The sequence below is a fragment of the Scyliorhinus torazame genome, chromosome 14 (assembly GCF_047496885.1).
Source record: "Scyliorhinus torazame isolate Kashiwa2021f chromosome 14, sScyTor2.1, whole genome shotgun sequence".
In the NCBI taxonomy this organism is placed as follows: Eukaryota; Metazoa; Chordata; class Chondrichthyes; order Carcharhiniformes; family Scyliorhinidae; genus Scyliorhinus; species Scyliorhinus torazame.
Window position 1 is genome coordinate 128,888,768 of NC_092720.1, and position 22,750 is coordinate 128,911,517.

At 48.1% G+C, this 22,750-nt stretch overlaps 1 protein-coding gene across 4 annotated transcripts in view; it reads left to right on the forward strand.

Moving 5' to 3' along the window:
• Positions 1–22,750, forward strand: part of LOC140390038 (serine/threonine-protein kinase PAK 2-like) — a 101,626-nt gene that overhangs the window by 74,200 nt on the left and 4,676 nt on the right. For all 4 annotated transcript variants that reach the window (XM_072474885.1, XM_072474886.1, XM_072474884.1 and 1 more), the window contains 7 exons: positions 504–614; positions 2,927–3,062; positions 15,970–16,033; positions 16,292–16,340; positions 18,987–19,099; positions 19,345–19,462; positions 21,296–21,395. In XM_072474885.1, the coding sequence (XP_072330986.1) occupies positions 504–614; positions 2,927–3,062; positions 15,970–16,033; positions 16,292–16,340; positions 18,987–19,099; positions 19,345–19,462; positions 21,296–21,395 (691 nt within the window). The remainder of the gene's footprint in view (positions 1–503; positions 615–2,926; positions 3,063–15,969; positions 16,034–16,291; positions 16,341–18,986; positions 19,100–19,344; positions 19,463–21,295; positions 21,396–22,750) is intronic.

Sequence of the window (22,750 nt, forward strand, 5' to 3'; positions counted from 1 at the left end):
CCACCTTTAGGACTCCAGTGCCTTTGACTCTCCTGAGCCAGGCCCACAAGGCAGTGCATATTATTTGACCCATAGCTGAGACCTGGGTGATGGACACCAGGGCATGTCCATACACTGGTGGGCCTGTATATCACGACTTTGGGGCCTCTGAGGTCCCCTGACATTCAGCCTAGGGGCCTGGGCTGCCTATTAGCAGTGAGTCACTGTGCGGAAGTGCTCAAAGGGGTCTTGGTGCTGCAGAAGTTATGTACTGACAGGAGAGATTTAACAGACTTTGCTTTCCCCTTTGCAGTAATATAGCCAGCAGCAGTGGATCATTCAATTGCATCATAACATCCTGTGGCAAAACCACTGACACACATTAGCACTGATGGGTATGAGTGAGATGCTTATTAGCTTGTGTAGAGGCTGGAAGGGACTATGATGTATACACATTACAGATATGAGAGGAATACGATGTAGTTTGTATACAAGTGTTATAAAATGTAATCCCTTGTCTTTAGCACAGTACAAAGGGTACGGAGCCATCAAATGTGCCAACTGTCCCGGAGGAGGATGATGATGATGAGGCCCCTCCTCCAGCCATTGCACCACGGCCAGAATGCACCAAATCTGTGAGTATTGTCGAACCAGAAGGTCACTGACCCTGTGCCTGTGAGAGCTCCTTTTGGGGCTGGCCTAATCATTCTTCATATTCCTTTGTTTGATTCTGTCCTAGCTGTCATGCGTGACTGTCTAACTATTGATAAGCATTCACTACTCCGTCAACCCATTGTAGAAAAACGTATTTGCTGATCTTCCTTTTTGTTTCTCCTACTATTCCCAAATTTTATACCCCTTCCATTATTGATTCATCAACTGGTGGAGATGATATTCACTATTTATCCTCTCGGACATATAACGTTAGAACCCCATTTCACCATCACTACCTCCAGTGAAAGCAGTCCCAGACTTTGGATACATAGAAGATAGGAGCAGGAGGACACCTTTGGACCCTTAGAGCCTGCTCTGCCATTCATCACGATCATGGCTGATTATCCAACTAATCCTGCTTTCTCCCCATAGCCTTTGATCCCATTCTCCCCAAGTGCTATATCTAGCCTCCTCTTGAATATATTCAATGATTAAGCATCAACTACTTCCAGCGGTAATGAATTCCACATGCTTACCACTCTTTGGGTGAAGAAATGTCTCCTTATCTCTGTCCGAAATGGTTTACCCTGAATCCTCGGACTGTGATCCCTGGTTCTGGACACACCCATCATTGGTAACATCTTCCCTGCATCTACCTTGTCTAGTCCTGTTGAATTTTGTAAGTCTCAATGAGATCCCCCCCTCATTCTTCTGAACTCCAGCGAGAACAATTCCAACCTAGTCAATCACTCCTCATATGGCAGTCCTGCCATCCCTGGAATCAGTCTGGTAAACCTTTGCTGCACTCCCTCGAGAGCAAGAACATCCTTCCTCAGAGAAGGAGACCAAAACTGCACACAATACTCCAGGTGTGGCCTCACCAAGGCCCTGTACAACTACAACACATCCCTGCTTCTATACTCGAAACCTCTTGCAATGAAGGCCAACATACCATTAGCCTTCTTTACCGCCTGCTGCACCTGCATGCTCACCTTTTAGCGACTGGTGCACAAGGACACCCAGGTCCCGCTGCACACACTCCTCTCCCAATTTATAACTATTCAGGTAGTAATCTGCCTTCCTGCTTTTGCTTCCAAAGTAAATAACCTCACACTTACCCAAATTATACTGCATCTGCTATTGATTTGCCCACTTGCCCAACCTGTCCAAATCAAGCTGTAGGATCCCTGCATCCCCGTCACAATTCACCCTCCCACCTAACTTGGTATCATCTGCAAACTTTGGAGATGTTACATTTTGTTCCCTCATCCAAATCATTAATACTAATTGTGAGTAGCTGGGGTGTCAGAACCGATCCCTGGGGCACTCCACTAATTACTGGCTGCCAATTTGAAAAGGACCCATGAATTCCTACTCTTTGTTTCCTCTCTGCCAACCAGTTTTCTATCCACCTCAATACATTTCCCCCAATCCCATGCGCTTTAATTTTGCACAATAATCTCTTTTGTGGGACTTTGTCAAACGCCTTCTGAAAGTCCAAATATACCACATCGGCTTCCCCCTTGTCGACTGCACTGGTTACCTCTTCAAAGAATTCCAACAGATTTCTCAAACATGATTTTCCCTTTATAAATCAATGCTGACTCTGACTGGTCCTGCCACTACTTTCCAAATGTTCCGCTGTAAAGTCCTTGATAATGGATTCAAGAATTTCCCCCACTACCGATGTTAGGCTTACTGGTCTATAATTCCCTGCTTTCTCTCTACCTCCCTTTTTGAAGCGACGGGAGCTACCCTCCAATCTGCAGGGACTGTTCCAGAGTCTATAGAATCCCGGAAGATGACCACCAATGCATCCACTATTTCCAGAGCCGCCTCCTTAAGCACTCTGGGATCCAGATTCTCAGGCCCTAGAGCAATTCATCATAACTGTGTTGCTTCATCCCTGGTATCTTTGTAGTGATGCTATATCACTTCATTGGATTGAAAATCATTTCATAAAGGGATGGTCAAAGCTGTTTAAAATGCTTCACTGATGGGTATCACAATGTGTTCAGTGCACCAAGTGGCAAAATTCAGAGTCCCATTTTTCTCCGTTTATGGATTTATCACCTTCAAATTTAATTTTAAATCTATTTCTGCACCTAGATATATAGAAATTACAACAGGTCATTTAACCTAACCACTCCTTGTTGGTGTTTGCATATAGTTCCACATGTATATATCCCATATTTGCCCTTTTGGGTGTGTGTGTGCGCATGCGCTAGTGTGTGATACAATATTACAGTATGAGTCGGTATGTTGGCATCACCTCATTGAACTATCTTCTCAGGTTTACACGCGGTCTGTGATTGACCCAATACCACCTCCTGCCAGCAGAGATCCTGATGGCGATGGCACTTCAAAGGGACTGGACAAAACAAAAAAGAAGGCAAAGATGACAGATGATGAGATAATGGAAAAATTGAGTAAGTGCTCAGTGTTTAACTTGCTGTGTGGGAACCTCTGCACCACCATGTTGTCTTATTACTGCCATTGTCAGGTGTGAGTATGGAGCAAGGTGCTCAGCAGCAGTGTTTGAACTGGTACTGATGGTGCTGGTGTTGTTATGAACCAGATCAAGTGGCAAACTCTCTCTCTCTCCATTCAGTGTATCATTTCACAGCGATTGGGGCTTCATGTTTGTGCCATTTTGAATTGATCAGAATTATGAAAACTTTGCTACATCTCTGATGTCCTGCATTAATTCTTTGGTTTGTTTAAAGAATAGGGTGTCGGGTGAATGTAACCATTCTACTGGTAATGTAAACGCAGGAACTCTGCTTAACACTGCAGGTGTATACAAATGGAATTTGAGTGCACGCTAAAGCTCACACCATCCCAGCCTTGAGCAAAATTTATATTTGAACAAAAAACCAACTGAATGTGGATCCTGCTGATTCATTTCACAGCTCAATGTGGATGTGAAAATACTCACAAAAATCCTGGCCAGGTGACTGGAGAAATGCGTACCAAAGGTGATCGCAGAAGATCAGACGGGCTTTTTGAAGGGTAGACGATTAACAGCAAACATCAGGCGACTGTCAAACATGATAATGACCCCATCCAGGGAGAGCACACCAAAGGTCATCTTCTCCCTGGACGCAAAAAAGGCTTCCGACAGAGTCAAGTGAAAGCACCTCATTGAGGTATTAGAGTGGTTTGGGTTGAGGACAGGATTCACCTCATGGGTGAAACTCCTACACAACGCCCCCATGTGGAGGGTACGGACCAACACCCGTACTGAATACTTCCAGCTGCAGAGAGGCACAAGGGAGGGATGAGTGCTGTCCCCACTCCTGTTCGCCCTGGCAATTGAGCCATTGGCGATCACCCTCCCTCCAGAGCAGCACAAAACTGGAAAGGAATCCGAAGAGGAGACGGAGCACAAAGTCTTGCTCTTTGTGGATGACCTGCTCCTCTGCACTTCGAACTGCAAAACAGCAAGGAAGAGATCGTGAAGCTGCTGAGAATTTGGAGCCTTCTCGGGCTACAAGCTCAACCTGAGCAATAGTGAAATCCTCCTAGTGAACCCAAAAGGAGGAGGGGTAGAGCTGGAGGGTTTACCATTCCAGCGAGCCCAATGCAAATTCCGCTACCTGGGGATCCTGGCCTGGCCCTCCCAAACCTACAACACTACTGCTAGGCAGCCACAGCAGAATGTGTGAGGGGATGGATGCAACAACCGGAAACGGGTGAGGATAGAGGAGAGCTCCTGCACAAGGACGACCCTCCGAGCCATCCCCGCCAGCCAAGCACCCAAGCCCAGTGGTGGTAGCCACACTCCGAACCTGGAATAAAATGAGACAGCACTTTGGCCTAACCAAAATGTTCGCCATGGTCCCCAACTGCGGCAACCACAGGTTCACACCAGCCATGTTGGACGCTGCATTTTAAGAGGTGGAGACAGGACGAGGGGGACGCTGATTGTCAGGGACTTCTATATGGAGCACAGGCTAGCGATGTTAGGGGAACTGACAGAAAAACTACAACTACCCAATGGGAACGAACTGTGACACCGCCAGGTAAAGAACTTCCTCTGCAAGGCGACAACATCATGCCCATGGACCCCGAGACATGTGTTCGAGGAACTGTTGGACACGGGCAATCTGGGAAGGGAAAACTGCGGGAACCTAAATGGACAACTACTAGAAGGGGCACGATTCCCGCTGGCCGAGACTGGGGGAAAATGGGAGCAAGAACGAGGGATTGAAACCGGATGGGGACTCTGGAGCGAAGCACTGCACTGGCCTAAGCATATGCAACTGAAAGTGATTGTTGTATCTGTCCAATTCAGATACTTCAACCAGCTCCTTAATTAAAGTTTACCCAGATGTCTTTATTTAGGAGTAGAACAAATTACAGATAGGGATATAATGCAAAACACTTTATTCAATATAGTTAACCCGTAAATTACCCACTAAGAAACACCCAGGATTCGACTATACTACCCACAAAGGTGGTTTGGTAAGTTTTAGATCTGATCCCCGAGTCCCTCTGGTTCCTCTTTTGCAAAGATGATTCTTGCTGGCTCTTGCTTGCTTGCTTCTGGTAAGGGTCACCTCACACTTTTGTCTTTGCTTCGCCTGTTTGCTTTGCCTCTTCTGCCTCTGAGACGCCTACTTTTATCCCCTCCACTCGCTTTTCCAGAAACTTCTTTTGCTTCCGGTCGATGAGGTCTTGGGAGGGGGGTCCCATGGTGCACAGAGCACACCTAACCAGAACTCGAATGAGTAGGTTCTTCTCGGAGGTGGAGGACAAGTGTGAAAGGTGCCACCGAGACCCGGCCGACCACATCTACATGTTATGGGCCTGCTCCAGACTGTTCAGGTTTTGGACAGCCTTCTTTGCAGCAATATCCAAGGTTGTGAGGGTGGAGCCACGTGCAAAAATGGCACTCTTCAGGGTATCAGCCCAGCCAGAACTATTTATGGGGACGGGGTCGACTCCCTTGCCTTTGCCTTCCTAATCGCCCGCTGAAGAATCCTGCTCGGCTGGCGGTCAGCAGCACCACCCAAAGCTGCAGACTGGCTGGCCGACCTGTCGGGATTTCTCCACCCGGAGAAAACCAATTCACCAGCCGAGGGTCGGAAGGGGGCTTCCACAAGACATGGAAGCCATTCACCAACTTGTCCCAAGACCTGCTTGAAGCCAAAGGCCAATAGAGCAAGGGTGCGGGGTGGGGCACTTTGGGGCCGTTAGGCACCAAAGAATAGGGAGGGGAAGGAGAGGGGAAGGTGTGGAGGAACAGGAACAGCTGGAATAGACAATGGTGGGGGCCGCAAGAACAAGGCCACAAAGACGTGGCCCTGCAGGAGGGAAGAAGGGACCCAGGTCTGAACCACCTGGTACGGGGATGTGGGGGGGTGGCGGGGGGGGGGGGGGGAAGGGGGAAGGGAGAGTGAGAGGAGAGGAGAGTACCAAGCCCCCACCTCCAGGTGGAAAAGTCCGTTCTAACGGGCAAAAACCAGTTGCACGACCTAGGGCCCTGCCGAGGCTGGCACAAGTGAATGAGTACAACCCTACCAAAATGTAAATAAACTAAGATGCCAAGGGAACACCTAAATAGGAGCAGGGTGAACCGACTGGGAGGGGAGGAACTATTCCTACGTAAATACACAATCTCTGTAAAAACTGTAAAAGTCCAATATAATTTTTTTCAAAAAAACGTTTGTCCAGTTATGCGAAGATTCCTCCCATTATTTTCAATCCAAGTTGGAATTTAATTGAAAAATGATGTGTGAGAAACCTGTGGGACTGATTGTCTGCCAGGTTTAATCTTTGCCTTTTGACAAACCTGACTTCTAATTTACAGCCTTAAAACAAAATTCCATTTTAAGATTTGCTCAATATGTCTCCTGGCCCTGATGGAATGCATCCCAGAGTGCTAAAAGAGATGGCTAGGGAAATTGCAAAGGCATTAGTGATAATTTACCAAAATTCACTAGACTCTGGGATGGACTCGACGGATTGGAAAATAGCAAACGTGACACCACTGTTTAAAAAAGGAGGTAGGCAGAAAGCGGGTAATTATAGGCCAGTGAGCTTAACTTCGGTAGTAGGGAAGATGCTGGAATCTATCATCAAGGAAGAAATAGCGAGGCATCTGGATGGAAATTGTCCCATTGGGCAGACGCAGCATGGGTTCATAAAGGGCAGGTCGTGCCTAACTAATTTACTGGAATTTTTTGAGGACATTACCAGAGCGGTAGATAACGGGGAGCCAATGGATGTGATATATCTGGATTTCCAGAAAGCCTTTGACAAGGTGCCGCACAAGATTGCTGCATAAGATAAAGATGCGTGGGACTTCCGGTTGCGGCGATGCCTTGCTAGCCGCACGTTTCGGCGGCTCCAGCTCCGACGGACCTTCGGGCTCTTTTAAGAGCCCCAACGGGAAATATTTGGGCGACGCAACCCGGTGTGGGGTGAGTGAGTAGGGAGTCGTCGTCGTCGTCCCCCCCCCCCCCCCCCCCCCCCCCCCCCCTCCCAACGAAGGAGGAAAATATCGGCGGCTGCAGCGCGAGGAATCGTCGACGAAAGGGACAGAAAGGGAGAAGACACAAGATGGCGGCGGAGAAAGCTCAGGCAACATGGGGGCCCGAGCAAGACGAATTTTTGAGACGGTGTGTGGAGCTACTAAAGAGGGAGGTGCTGACCCCGATGCTACAGGCAATTGAGGGGCTCAAGGAGGCACAAAGGACCCAGGAGACAGAGCTCCGCGTGGTGGAGCAGAAGGTGACGGATAATGAGGACGAGATCCTGGGCCTGGCGGTCAAAACACAGACGCACGAGGCGCTCCATAAAAAGTGTATTGAAAGGATCGAGGCCCTAGAAAACAGAGCGCGAAGGAAGAACCTTCGGATACTGGGTCTCCCTGACGAAGGAAGGAGCGGACTGTGGAGCTTATGTAAGTACGATGCTAAGCTCATTGATGGGTGCTGAGGCCCCTGCGGGCCCCTTGGAGGTGGAGTGGGCACATCGGATCCCGGCGAGAAGACCAAAAGCGGGAGAACCACCCAGGGCGACAATCGTGCGATTTCACCGCCTTAAGGACAGAGAAGAGGTCCTGAGATGGGCTAAAAAGGTGCGGAGTAGCAGATGGGAGAATGCAGTGGTACGGGTGTACCAGGATTGGAGTGCGGAGGTGGCGAGAAGGAGGGCGAGTTTTAACCGAGCCAAGGAGGTGTTACACAAAAAGGTGAAGTTCGGGATGCTGCAGCCGGCACGACTATGGGTCACGTACCAGGAGAGACACCATTATTTTGATACGGCGGAAGAAGCATGGACCTTTATTAAAGAGGAGAAATTGGATCGGAACTGAGGGACTGATACTGCAGGGAATGTTATTGTTATTGTTATGGTTGATGTAAATAGAGAAGTAAATTGGGATGGGGGGAGACACTGGGAAATGTGGGCGCCGGTGAGGGGGGAAAGAAGGGACATAGGCGGAGAATGAGGAATGGGAGGGGGAGAGGAAAGGGAGCTGCGCCACAAGAGGCGGGTCAGATAAAGGGATGTTCCCGCGCCAGAAAGATTATGGCGGGAAGACAGGCGCAAGGCAGATGGGAGTTCCCCACACGGGGGGGTCAAGGAGTGAGCAGGAGTAGCCAGGGTCAGTTGAAGTCAGCTGACTTGCGGAAGTAATATGGGGGGAGCAATCACGCTAGAAAGGGATCTAGTGGGGGGGGGACAACTGGGTTGCTGCTGCGGAAATCAAAAAGGAAATGGCTAAAGAGTGGGTGGACGGGGATGGAATGCGACGCCTGGGGAGCGAGTGGGAGCGCGGAGGCGGGATATGGGACTGGCCTAGAGAAGGTGATGGCTAGTCGACACGGGAGGGGGGCAGGTAGCCCCCTAGTGAGGCTGATCACGTGGAACGTGAGAGGCCTGAACGGACCGATTAAAAGGGCCCGAGTGCTCGTGCATTTGAAAGGACTAAGGGCAGACGTGGCTATGCTCCAAGAGACGCACCTGAAGGTGGCGGACCAAGTTAGGTTAAGGAAAGGATGGGTGGGACAGGTGTTCCACTCAGGACTAGATGCAAAGAATAGAGGGGTGGCCATATTGGTGGGGAAACGGGTAGCATTTGAAGCAAAGAACATCGTAGCAGATAGCGGAGGTAGATATGTAATGGTGAGTGGCAGGCTGGAGGGAATGGAGGTCGTGTTGGTTAATGTATATGCCCCGAATTGGGACGATGCGGGATTTATGAGACGGATGCTGGGTCGTATACCGGACCTGGAGGTAGGAAACTTGATATTGGGAGGGGACTTCAATACCGCGCTGGACCCAGGGCTAGATAGATCCAGCTCAAAGACCGGAAGAAGGCCGGCAGCGGCCAAGGTGCTCAAGGGGTTTATGGACCAAATGGGGGGAGTGGATCCATGGCGATTTCTTAGACCGAGGGCCAGGGAGTTCTCCTTCTCCCATGCCCATAAAGTGTACTCCCGGATAGATTTTTTTTTTTGTTTTGGGAAGGTCGTTGATCTCAAGGGTGGAAGAAGCTGAGTATTCAGCCATAGAGGTTTCGGACCATGCCCCACACTGGGTGGACCTGGAACTAGGAGAGGAAAGGGAGCAGAGAGCACTCTGGCGATTAGATGTGGGATTGATGGCGGACAAGGGAGTGTGTGGAAGAGTGTGGGGGTGTATTGAGAGATACCTGGAAGTCAATGACGACGGGGAGGTCCGTGTGGGAGTGGTATGGGAAGGACTAAAAGCGGTGGTCAGAGGAGAGCTGATCTCCATTGGGGCCCACAAAGGGAAAACAGAGGCCAAGGAAAGGGAAAGATTACTGGGGGAGATTTTAAGGGTGGATAGGGAATTTGCAGAGACCCCGGAGGAGGGACTGTACTGGGAGAGGAGACGACTCCAGACAGAGTTTGACCTCCTGACCACCAGGAAGGAGGAGGTGCTGTGGAGGAAGGCACGGGAGGAGGTATGAATATGGGGAAAAGGCTAGTCGCCTGCTGGCCCATCAGTTGCGAAAGAGGACAGCGGTGAGGGAGATGGGGGGAATTAGAGACGAAAAGGGAGCCACGGTGCGAAGAGCAGGGAAGATAAATGAGGTGCTCAAGACCTTTTATGAGGGACTGTATAGGTCCCAACCCCCAGAGGGAGAGGAGGGGATGCGGCAGTTCCTGGATCAATTGAGGTTCCCGAGGGTGGAGGAGCAGGAGGTGGAAGGCCTGGGGGCACTGATTGGGGTGGACGAGGTTATTAAGGGGCTGGGGAACATGCAAGCAGGGAAGGCTTCGGGACCAGACGGGTTCCCGGTGGAATTTTATAGAAAATATGTGGACTTGTTGGCCCCGTTGTTGGTGAGGACGTTCAATGAGGCCAGGGAAGGAGGGACTTTACCCCCGACAATGTCGGAGGCGACAATATCGCTAATTTTGAAGAGGGATAAAGATCCGTTGCAGTGCGGGTCCTATAGACCTATTTCATTATTGAACGTGGACGCCAAATTGCTGGCAAAGGTACTGGCATCGAGGATAGACTGTGTCCCGGGGGTGGTGCACGAAGACCAGACAGGGTTCGTAAAAGGGAGACAACTGAATGTTAACGTGCAACGACTATTAGGGGTGATAATGATGCCCCCAGTGGAGGGGGAAGCAGAGATAGTGGCGGCAATGGATGCAGAGAAGGCATTTGATAGGGTGGAGTGGGAGTATTTATGGGAGGTGTTAAGGAGGTTTGGGTTCGGGAACGGGTTTATTAGCTGGGTCAAACTTCTTTATGGGGCCCCAACGGCAAGTGTAGTCACGGGTCGGCAAAGATCGGAGTATTTCCGATTATATAGGGGAACAAGACAGGGATGCCCGCTGTCTCCACTGTTGTTCGCGTTGGCAATTGAACCTCTGGCCATGGCGTTGAGAGACTCCAGGAAATGGAGAGGGGTGATTAGAGGGGGAGAAGAACACCGAGTCTCGCTATACGCGGATGGCCTACTGTTGTATGTGTCGGACCCAGCGGGGGGGATGATAGAGGTTATGCGGATGTTGAGGGAGTTTGGAGATTTCTCGGGATATAGGCTTAACATGGGGAAGAGTGAACTATTTGTGATATACCCAGGGGACCAGAGTAGAGAGATAGAAGGCCTGCCTCTAAGGAAAGTGGAAAGAAACTTCCGATACCTGGGGATTCAGATCGCTAGGAGCTGGGGAACCTTGCACAGACTTAATCTGACACGATTGGTAGAACAAATGGAGGAGGACTTCAAGAGGTGGGACATGCAACTTCTGTCGTTGGCGGGCAGAGTGCAGGCAATTAAGATGATGGTCCTCCCGAGGTTCTTATTTGTACTTAAATATCACCCTCTTCTAATCACTATTCAAAAAAATAGACAGGAGCATCACGAGCTTCGTGTGGGCAGGGAAAGTCCCGAGGGTAAGGAGGGGGTTACTACAACGTAGCAGGGACAGAGGAGGATTGGCGCTACCGAATTTGGGCGACTACTATTGGGCCGCCAATGTGGCGATGATTCGTAAATGGATGATGGAGGGAGAGGGAGCGGCGTGGAAAAGACTGGAGAGAAAGTCCTGTAAAGGGACAAGCTTAGAGGCGCTGGTGACGGCGCCGCTACCGTTCTCACCAAAAAAGTTTACCACGAACCCGGTGGTGGCGGAAACATTGAATATCTGGGGACAATGGAGGCGACAGAGAGGTGTGCGGGGAGCCCTGGTGGGGTCCCCAATCAGGAACAACAATAGGTTTGCCCCAGGAAGAATGGATGGAGGATTTCAGAGCTGGCACCAGTTGGGAATTAGGAGGGTGGGAAATTTATTTATAGATGGGACGTTTGCGAGCTTGGGAGCATTGGAGGAAAAGTATAAGTTGCCCCGGGGAAACTTCCTTAGATATATGCATGTGAGGGCGTTCACTAGACAACAGGTGAGAGAATTTCCGCTGCTCCCGGTACAGGGGATTCAGGACAGAGTGCTTTCGGGGGTGTGGGTCGGAGAGGGCAAGGTGTCAGAGATTTACAGAGAGATGAGGGAAGAGGGGGAGGAGTTGGTGGACGAACTAAAAGGAAAGTGGGAAGAAGAGCTAGGGGAGGAGATAGAGGAGGGTATGTGGGCTGATGCCCTAAGCAGGGTAAATTCCTCTTCCTCATGTGCCAGGCTTAGCCTGATTCAATTCAAGGTGCTACATAGAGCACACATAACGGGAGCAAGACTGAGCAGGTTCTTTGGAGTGGAGGACAAGTGTGGGAGGTGCGGCGGAAGCCCGGCAAACCACGCACATATGTTTTGGTCGTGCCCGGCACTGGAGGGGTATTGGAAGGGAGTGACGGGAGTGATTTCTAAGGTGGTGAAGGCCCGGGTCAAACCAGGCTGGGGGCTAGCTCTATTTGGAGTTGCGGATGAGCCGGGAGTGCAGGAGGCGAAAGAGGCCGACGTTGTGGCCTTTGCGTCCCTAGTAGCCCGGCGTAGGATTCTACTCATGTGGAAGGAGGCGAAACCCCCCGGACTGGAGGCCTGGGTAAACGATATGGCGGGGTTCATAAAACTGGAGCGGATAAAGTTTGCCCTGAGAGGATCGGCTCAAGGGTTCTGTAAGGGGAAAAAACTTTGATCGAAAAAATTTCAATAAAACATATTTTTTTTAAAAAAGATAAAGATGCATGACATTAAGGGGAAAGTAGTAGCATGAATAGAGGATTGGTTAATTAATAGAAAGCAAAGAGTGGGGCTTAATGGGTGTTTCTCTGGTTGGTAATCAGTAGCTAGTGGTGTCCCTCAGGGATCAGTGTTGGGTCCACAATTGTTCACAATTTCCATAGATGGTTTGGAGTTGGGGACCAAGGGCAATGTGTCCAAGTTTGCAGACGACACTAAGATGAGTGGTAAAGCAAAAAGTGCAGAGGATACCGGAAGTCTGCAGAGGGATTTGCATAGGTTAAGCGAATGGGCTAGGGTCTGGCAGATGGAATATAATGTTGACAAATGTGAGGTTATCCATTTTGGTAGGAATAACAGCAAAAGGGATTATTATTTAAATAAAATATTAAAACATGCTGCTGTGCAGAGAGACCTGGGTATGCTTGTGCATGAGTCGCAAAAAGTTGGTTTGCAGGTGCAACAGGTGATTAAGAAGGCAAATGGAATTTTGTCCTTCATTGCTAGAGGGATGGAATTTAAGACTAGGGAGGTTATGCTGCAATTGCATAAGGTGTTAGTGAGGCCACACCTGGAGTATTGTGTTCAGTTTTGGTCTCCTTACTTGAGAAAGGACGTACTGGCGCTGGAGGGTGTGCAGCGGAGATTCACTAGGTTAATCCCGGAGTTGAAAGGGTAGGATTACGAGGAGAGGTTGAGTAGACTGGGACTGTACTTGTTGGAATTTAGGAGGATGAGGGGGGATCTTATAGAAACATATAAAATTATGAAGGGAATAGATAGGGTAGATGCGGGCAGGTTGTTTCCACTGGTGGGCGAAAGCAGAACTAGGGGGCATAGCCTCAAAATAAGGGGAAGTAGATTTAGGACTGAGTTTAGGAGGAACTTCTTCACCCAAAGGGTTGTGAATCTATGGAATTCCTTGCCCAGTGAAGCAGTAGAGGCTCCTTCATTAAATGTTTTTAAGATAAAGATAGATAGTTTTTTGAAGAATAAAAAGATTAAGGGTTATGGTGTTCGGGCCGGAAAGTGGAGCTGAGTCCACAAAAGATCAGCCATGATCTCATTGAATGGCGGAGCAGGCGCGAGGGGCCATATGGCCTACTCCTCCTAGTTCTTATGTCAACTCAGCACGATCAGAGGGTCATATTGATTTCCTGAATAGCATCTCAATTCTAGTTAAAATGCAACAAGCAACGCGCAGGATTATGTTTGATTGTGGGGTGCTGGAAAGCTGTGGAAATTGACCCTGACTGAGTTTACTACATCTGGACGCAGATGGTGATGATGCTGGCTGCGATTGGAGTGATGGACTTTGGGATGATGGGAAGCAGCTCGGTGGCGCAGTGGTTAGTGCTGCTGCCTCACGGCGCCGTGGTCCCAGGTTTGATCCCGGCTCTGGGTCACTGTCCGTGTGGAGTTTGCACATCCTCCCTGTGTTTGCGTGGGTTTTGCCCCCACAACCCAAAAGATGTGCAGGGTAGGTGGATTGTCCACGCTAAATTGCCCCTTAATAGGAAAAATGAATTGGGTACTCTAAATCTAAAAAAAAAACATTGGAATATGACATTCATTTCTGAACACTGCACCTCAGGAAGAATACCTTGGCTGTGCAAGGGGATAACTGGAATGATGGCAAATTTGTTTTGTAGGTTAGGCTTGTATTTCTTTGAGTAAAGGGTGATCTAATCTTGGGTGCTTAAATTCCTTTAAGGAGTGAATAGAGGGAAATTATTTCCTGAAACTAGGTCAATTAATAACAACTAAAGATTAATAGATTTTTGTCAGGTCGTATAGAAGAGTACAACGAAGGTGGGATCAGCCACTATCTAATTGAATGGTTGAACTGCGAGGAAAAATGGAAGACCTGGAAAACAGATCCAGGCGACAGAATTTGAGGATTGTGGGACTGCCCGAAGGTGTTGAAGGAACGAGGCCGACTGAGTATTTTGCCGCGATGCTGGCGAAACTATTGGGGGAGGGGGAGGATCCCTCCCGATATGAACTGGATCGGGATCATCGGTCGTGGAGGCCTGTACCAAAGGCGAGTGAGCCGCCAAGGGTAGTGACTCTGTGCTTCCGTAGGTACAGTGTGAAGGAGAGGGTCCTGAGCTGGGCCAAGCAGAAGCGGGTGGTGCAGTGGGCTGCTGCTGGTAAACGTGTATACCAGGACTTTACGATGGAGCTGGCGAGGAGGCGGGCTGCCTTCAACCGGGTGAAGAGGGCACTGTACGTTAGCAAGGTGCGGTGCGGCATTGTATATCCAGTGAAGCTGAGGGTGACTTACAAGCTCAGGGACTTTTATTTTGGAACGGCGTAAGCAGCGGAGGAGTTTGCGAAGGCAGAAGGACTGTGGCAGAACTGAGAAATTGAGAAATGGCCATGTGCCGATGTAACCTCATGACTGTATTTTCTTCTTTTTTGTATCACTGCGCGCGGGTGTATGGGCTAAAGGAGCCAATGTTGTATATATTTGGATAAGGGAAGTGATGGGACTTTCACTCGCAATGAGGGCTCTGGGGTGCAGGTGGATATGCGGGGTTTGTGTGCTAAAATGGGATTTCTGGGCTTTCCTAGGGCCGGGAAAGGGACCCGGGCGGGGGCCTCCACGCTGACCAGTTTAAGCCGGCCAGTGAACGGGAGTGAGGTGGGGGGAGGGGCTGCGCCCATCGGAGCCTGGCAGAACAGGGTCCGAGTGGTCTAGCCGGGGTGGAAAGTTGGGGGGAAGGAACAGAGGTTGGGAGGAGGAGTTTTACAAGAGGCAGTGGATGGGAGGAGTTGGAGACTGGGGGGGTGGGTACAACTCTTGGGTATCATGTACGGTACTCTTTCAGAGGTTGGAGGGTGTTGAGTGTGGGGGGGGAGGGGGAGTGGACTCTATAGGTCAATGGTGACCATGGGCGGTCCCAGACTCCTTTTTCTTTTTCTCCTTTGTTTTTTTTTGTTGCCACCGTGGGAGGGTTTGTTTTATTGGATGCATATATTGACAGGTGGGCCGTTTGGGGTGGTGGGAGGATGGGATCGTTGGTATTGTTAAGGGGATTGATTTTGTATTTGTTACCGTTTACTGTTTGTGGGTGGGGTGTAAATTTTGAAGGAAAATGGAGAATAAAAACATTTATATTTAAAAAAATATACACATCGGTCGGCTTCTGTTATTTACATCAGTTGTGTTGTGTTATTTACAATGGTTACCGCTTGTTTTTTATTCTCCAGTAGGCGTTTGGTTCTGGCCGGGTCTTCTGCAGCTGTTAGTTGAGCACTTTATTTTTTAAAAAGTTCCAATTAAGGGGCAATTTAGTGTGGCCAATCCACCTACCCTGCACATCTTCAGGTTGTGGAGTTGAGACCCAAGCAAGCACAGGGCGAATGTGCAAACTTCACATAGACTGTGACCCAGGGCCGGGATCGAACAGAGGTCTTTGGTGCCGTGATGCAGTAGTGCTAACCACCATGTCATCCCTACTAGTTTAGAATTTGGAGAGATTTATGATGCATATAATAGGAGGGAGGCACAGAAATTCAGTGCAATTCCTGATTGTGATGGGCTATTTTCTAGGTGGGAGGTTGACTTTGATTATACCAGGAGGATTATACTCTCACCAGATGGCATAGTTTGTCATAACCATCGCAGAGTATCATCTGTGGGCTATTTGAAAGATCTAAACTGTTATATTTTTAACATTAACCACATCGTGCATCTTTGTTGCAGGAAGTATTGTGAGTGTCGGAGATCCAAAAAAGAAATACACCAGATTTGAGAAAATCGGGCAGGGGTAAGTTCTGTTTCTTCACCCACTGTGCATCATTGCCAAGTTGGATGTACTAGTTTAATGTTCAAAGGTGACTGGAGCACCTTTGAACACTTAATCTTTCCGAAAAGACTTCAAATTGTGGGGTTTCCATTTAGTACAGACCTTTGGAGGCAAGTCTAGAATCCAGTCTGTATTCTCCATTGATCACGGTAATAGCTGATAGCAATAATAGATACAGACGTCATCTGTGATTTTATCACTATATCTGTTTCTTTACAGTGCTTCAGGGACCGTATTCACAGCTATTGATGTAGCAACAGGACAAGAGGTATGTCATTACTTGAAGACACTAAACTCAGTAACTGTCTTACGGAACTTTCAATTCCAAACTGCCAATTCCAAACGCCAGATAGATTTGGGGGATGTTTGTTAACACCGAGCACCGAGATAATTTGTACACCAGCTGAGTTATAAATGCTGAAAAGGTGGCAGTAAGAATGTAACGGTTGCGTGTTACTGATCTCTGGGAATGTGGTGCGTTTGCGACATGTTGTTCATTGTACATCAAGAATGAAGTTGGCGACTTCCGGTGGCGGCAGGATGAATTAGGTCGCAGGTCCGATCGCTCCCGCAGGTGATGGGCTAACGGACCTTTTTTGACCGGACTTTTCGGGACTTTGCGACCTGAATCGGTGGAGGAAACAACAGGGAAGAAGCCCCCCCCCCTCCTGGGTATGGACGGCTGGACCAGAAGTGGTCGAGTGAAGTGGCTAGGATCGAAGCGGAAGCAGCGAGGACTGCAGACCGGGCGGCGAAGCATGGTGGACGGCAGGGATCAGAGAGCGGAGGCTCACTGGCCAAGGGAGCAACAGATGGAGTTTTTTTAAGAACTGCTTCGCTGAATTGGAACGAGACACGCTGGACCTGATGAGGGCAGTGATGGACCGAATGGCCGAGACACAGGCGGTCCAGGAGAAGGTAATCAAGGAGGTTGAGTCGAAGCTTTCCAGCCAGGAAGACACGATAACTGCTGGAGCACGAGGTGAGGAACTGAACGCCTGCCAAAAGGGGATGCAGGAGCAGCTTGAGGAGCTGGGAAACAGAGCCAGAAGACCGAACCTAAGGATCGTTGGCCTTCCCGAAGGCAGTGAGGGATCGGATGTGGGAGCATACGCGTCGAGTATGCTGGAGGAGTTGATGGGGCCGGGGGCCTTCCCTCGACCCCTGGAGCTGGATGGGGCGCACAGCCCCCGCAAGGAAGCCCAAGGCGGGCGACCGACCGAGGGCCCTGGTGGTTGGCTTCCACCGGCTTTCAGACGAGGAACGTGTGCTGCGGTGGGCCAAGACGGAGCAGAGCAGCAGGTGGGAGAACTGAGGTGCGCATATACCAGGACCTGGGAGCGGAGCTGGCCAAGAGGCGTGCGGGGTTCATAGAGGTAAAGGCGGCCCTCTTTAAAAAGGTGAGGTTTGGAATGCTGTATCCTGCGAAGCTTTGGGTAAGGTTTGAAGAGCATCACTATTACTTTGAGTCGCCAGATCAGGTTTGGACTTTTGTTAAAGAGAAGAAACTTGAACTGAAGGACACTTAGTTTCCAGTGTTGTACAGTGGCGGCGGTCTGTTAATCTAATTTGTCCTGATCAGGTTTGGACTTTTATTAAGTGAAGAAACTGGACTTGAACTAAAGGACTTTTGGCTCCCAGAGATGTAATGTGGTGGTGGTTTGTTAATTTAGTCTGTACTGTACTGCTCCATTCAAGAAGGTACTTAGTCTTGGCAGAGAATATGGTTGGAGGGCACATTGTTTCGGGAGTTTGCATTGGGGGGGGGGGGGGTGTGTGTAGGGGCGGGGGGGGTTGTAGGGGGGGGGCCTGCAAGGGCGGGTCCCTGCAGTCAGTATCTTTCGACGGGAGAGCGGGGCCTCTGTTCTGGGGGGCTGGCTCTGGGCTGGTTAAGGGCTATGTTATTGTCCTTTAGAGAGTAGCTGTTTACTCACTAAGGAATGCAATCAGGTTAATGGGTCTTTTCTGTGTGGGGGGGATGGCCCGAGTGGTCAGGTGGTAGTCAGACAGGGTAGGGGTCAGCGAGGGTAGCGTAGGTCAGGGGGCACTAGGGAGCGTAGGAGGAGGGGTGAGCTAGGGCCAAGCAGATGACTGATCTGGGAGTTCAGGCTTTTGTGGCTGGGGAAGTCTTTGGGGGGTGGGGGGGGCTGCTGTGAGATAGGGTAGGAGAGGCACAAGTGGGTCAGTGGTGGGGACCAGGGGTACCCCGGAGGGGGAAGTCGCTTGTCGACTTTCAGGGAGAAGTCTAGGATACCGGCGGCAGCAGCATCCTGGGGGGGGGGGGGGGAGGGGGAAAGAGGGAGGAGGGGGAGAGCCACTTTAGTTTAGGTGACCATAGGGGGGCTGTGCAAACAGTCGACGGGGGAAGTGCCTTATTGGTTTGTTTTCACCATGTTAAGGTTCTTTGCTAATTGCCTTTTTTCTCTAAATGTTACAAATTATTTTAAATAATTTTTAAAAATAAATAAAATAAAATAAAAAATGTTTAAAAGTGAAGTTGATGCAATACAGTTTTGTGGATGTTGTGAAGAGTCCTGCTTGGGCATACAGTTCCCTGCAGCACCTCATCAATGGGTCTGAATCTGTAGTCATGTAGGTCAACATGGCAGAGTCACCACTTAATCTCATTGCGACAAACCAGCTGCTTTCCAGGAGGTTTTTTCAGAAAATTGACATAAATGTTCTTCTCTTGCACCTCTTGTTGGATATATTAATTTTGGAAAACTGTAGCCATGAGAATATGGAAAAACCCACCTATATATTTTTATATCATGAATGTATAGAAGGGTCTGCTGCTGTCAAAGTCGTGCATGCTTTTTGCATCCGTATTTGAAACAGTGCTTAACTGTGCAGTGAGATGGTGGAGGAGTCAGACAGGTGCAGTATTTACATGTTATAATGTTTGTTTACCTAGGTGGCAATCAAGCAGATCAACCTACAGAAACAGCCGAAGAAGGAGCTGATTATCAATGAGATTCTGGTAATGAAGGAACTAAAGAACAGCAACATTGTCAACTTCCTGGACAGGTAACTGGGAGAGATCAGGACTCCGTGCACCTCTGGTCAGGACCTGCTTTCTGCCTTATACCCGACCACTCGGAAACATAGGAATCTAAGGAGTTAGTTATTTAGAGTCTCCAGTGGCCTCATCAGGGTGTTGTACATGATAAATCTCTTTATTTGCCGCAAGTGTGCCTTCAGTGTTGACACTGTGTAATTTTCCTTGCTTGGAGTTTTATGAATTTCTGAAGCTTTCTTTAATTTTATCTTAGTTACCTGGTGGGTGACGAGCTGTGTGTTGTGATGGAATATCTGGCTGGCGGTTCACTGACTGACGTGGTTACAGAAACCTGTATGGATGAGGCACAGATTGCTGCAGTATGCAGGGAGGTAAGAGAATGTTTGGAAGACCCTTTCCAATTCTTCCATGCGTTCCTTCTTGGAAGCTACCAACTCCTAAAATTATTTGTAGTCGCCTGAAGGGAATGTTGAAGTGATGGTATAAGCTTAATCTTCATCTGTTTACTTGCAAGGAAACTAAAATTCTTGGCAGCTCAGTCAGCTCCTGAAGCAGGTTCAGGTGAACTGTTGTACCGATCCTTCAATTCTGCATTGTGGGGTTCAGTTTCTCTCCTTCCTCATTTTGAAATCCAGATGCTGATTGGCCTGGGTTCCACCATTTTCAGTTCTTATTGCTGGGTTTCCAAATCTGTACTTTGAAGCCCTGCCATTGACATTTGCCAAAATCCACGAAGCACTATCTTTTCTTTGCAGGACATCCTGTGAGGTGTTTTTCCATCCTGTGTTTTGTAAAACTTACTAACGTCCATTCATCTACTCTCCCTCTTTGAAAGGCCCCTCCTTGACTGTCATCAGTATATATCCAGCAACAGTTGAGTTTTCTTTCCACTCAAACTTGTGATGTTGAAAGTTTCCATTATTCTCCCTGCTGTGGCCCCACTCTGTATTTAATGATCATAATGGAACACATTTACCAGACTGAGGAAATTCTGTCTCGTACTGTTCTGCAGGCTGCCTGAATTTTTCAGTCCGTTTTGAAAAATGAGCTTGTATGTGATTGGCAAAAGAAGACACTCTTTATAAAACTCCTTGGAAAATACCAGAGGAGTCTTCATGTTGGAAAGCGCAAAGTTGGCTTTTAAAGGTGGAATGAAGAAGGGCTATTGAGGGCAGACCTCTCAATAAGAAATATCAAAATAAATAAGTCCTGGGGGTGGGGTGGGGGTGATGGAAAGGGAAGGGAGTAATCTGTAGGTTCCCAAACAGTAGTTCTGCAGTGGGGCACAGTACAAACCAGGAAATATTAGAGATTTGTAAGAAAGTATGACAATAATCATGGATGTTTTTAATATGCATGTAGACTGGATTAATCAAATTGGCAACGGTAGCCTTGAGTGAGACGTCATTGAATGTTTCTTGGAACAATATGTTGTGGAACCAACCAGGGCACAGGCTATTCTGAGTGTGGTATTGTGCAATTGGGATATTAATTAATGACCTGATAGTTAAGGATCCTCTAGGAAAGAGTGATTATTGCATGATAGACATGAACTTCAAATTCAGTTTGAGGGTGAGAAATTGTAGTCCCACACTATTGTTCTGGATTTAAACAAAGGTAATTATGCCATCATGAGGACCAATTTGGTCCCTAGTGCATTGGGCAGGAAGACTAAAAGTTTAGAACAGTTGATGAACAGTGGTAGTTGTTTAAAGAGATATTCATTGAAGGGGGGGGGGGGAGCTAACATAAAAAGAAAAGCTAATGCATGCCATATTGCAAAGGCCTGTGGCAGGCTGGAACATTAAGAAACCTTTAAACATCAAAATGTAAGTGTAGCAGAGGAGAAAAATTTCAATTTTGTTGTGCCATCTTCTAAGTTCAGGAGTCACTCAAAATGCCTGCCAGCACTGGCATAATGAATCGGGGTCAAGGGACCAGGGAGCAACCAATGCCTGTGAAACTGTATTCTAGCGTCGGTGGTGGGGAGACAATATTAAGCTGGCAATGAAACGTTGCTGACATTTGTGTATTCTGGAGTACAGAACTGGTTTTGACAGACATTTCTATTTCTGTTCCTTCCAAGGGGTAACCTAATAGGAATATGTCTGTAGGTCAGAATATCCCGTTAGTTTTTTTGAGGTTTAAGCAAGTTAACCTATTGAGTGCAATGCTGTGCTCAATCTCTGTTATTCCTCTGGCAGTGCCTACAAGCATTGGAGTTCCTGCATGCGAACCAGGTTATTCACCGAGATATCAAGAGCGATAATGTGCTACTGGGCATGGACGGATCCGTGAAGCTGAGTGAGTAACAGTTTTTACCTTCGCCCTTGTGCTCTGCGATTAGCTCAAGGCAGGATTCGTAAACTGAAGTCCCAAGAACTGTCCAGAAAACCTATTATGACCTTAATTTGTAATTTCATTATTTTTTCCAAGTTGATATTCTATGTTTGGCCGCAATGAGTGAGATAGCATTCTGAATGAAGTTCAAATGAAAGAATGAAATTACAAAGGAGATATTAACAGATCAAGTGAATGGACAAAGCTACGATAAATGAATTTGAATATAGGTTGATATGAGGGTGTCCACTGTGGACCTAAATTGGATAAAACAGGATACTTTCTAAATGGGGGGGGGGGAAAGCTAGAAACAGTGGAGATCCAAAGAGACTTGGGAGTCCATGTATATAAAACGATAGAATTCCTACAGTGCAGAAGAGTCCATTCAGCCTATTGAGTCTGCACCGATCCTCTGAAAGAGCACTCTACCTAGGCCTACTTCCCTGTCCGATCCCCATAACCCCATCTAATCTTCACATCTTTGGACTATAGGAGGAAACTGGAACACCCTGGAAAAAACCCACACAGACACTGGGAGAAAGTGCAGACTCCACACAGTCACTCCAAGGCTGGAATTGAATCTGCGTCCCTGGCGCTGTGAGGCAGCAGTGATAACCATCGGTCACCCCATGGATCTTTAAAATGTCACATACAAATACCCTATGCAAAAGTTGATCAAAATGCTGAATCTATACCTAGAGGACTACAATAGGAGGGTAGAAATTGAGCTTCTGTTGTTGGATTGCACCTGGAGTACTGTGAATGGTTCTCACAGTTCCACATCTTAGGATGTACTGGCCTTGGAAGGAATGTAGTGTAAATTTACCAAAATTATAACTGAACTCTTGAGGGTTAATTTGCAAGAGTGATTACACAAATTGGGATTGTATTCGCTGAAAGTAGAACGATTAATGGGTGATTTGATCAAAATTTATCTTCGGGGAGCAGAAAGGGTAGATGGAGAGAAGCTGTTTTCAGTGGTTTGGAGATTCTTAGGTCTGGGGAGATGGTCTAAAAGTTAGAGGTGGGTCTCAGTAAAATTAGGATGCATCTCTACAAGACTAATAACATTTGTATCTCTTCCTCAAGTTGGAATTGATGCAAGATCAATTAATTTTAAATCTGAGATCGGTAAATTTTTGTTAACTGAAGGTATAAAGGGATGTGAGCCAAAGACAGATTTGTTATGTTTGGCCCCAGATCAGTCTTGATCTGAACATGCTCAAGGGGTTAAAAGGCCACCACTTATTCCTACATTCCTGCATATTCTAGACTTTGTTTGTAAACCAGCACAGTTCCAGTGTTTTGTTTCTCTCCAT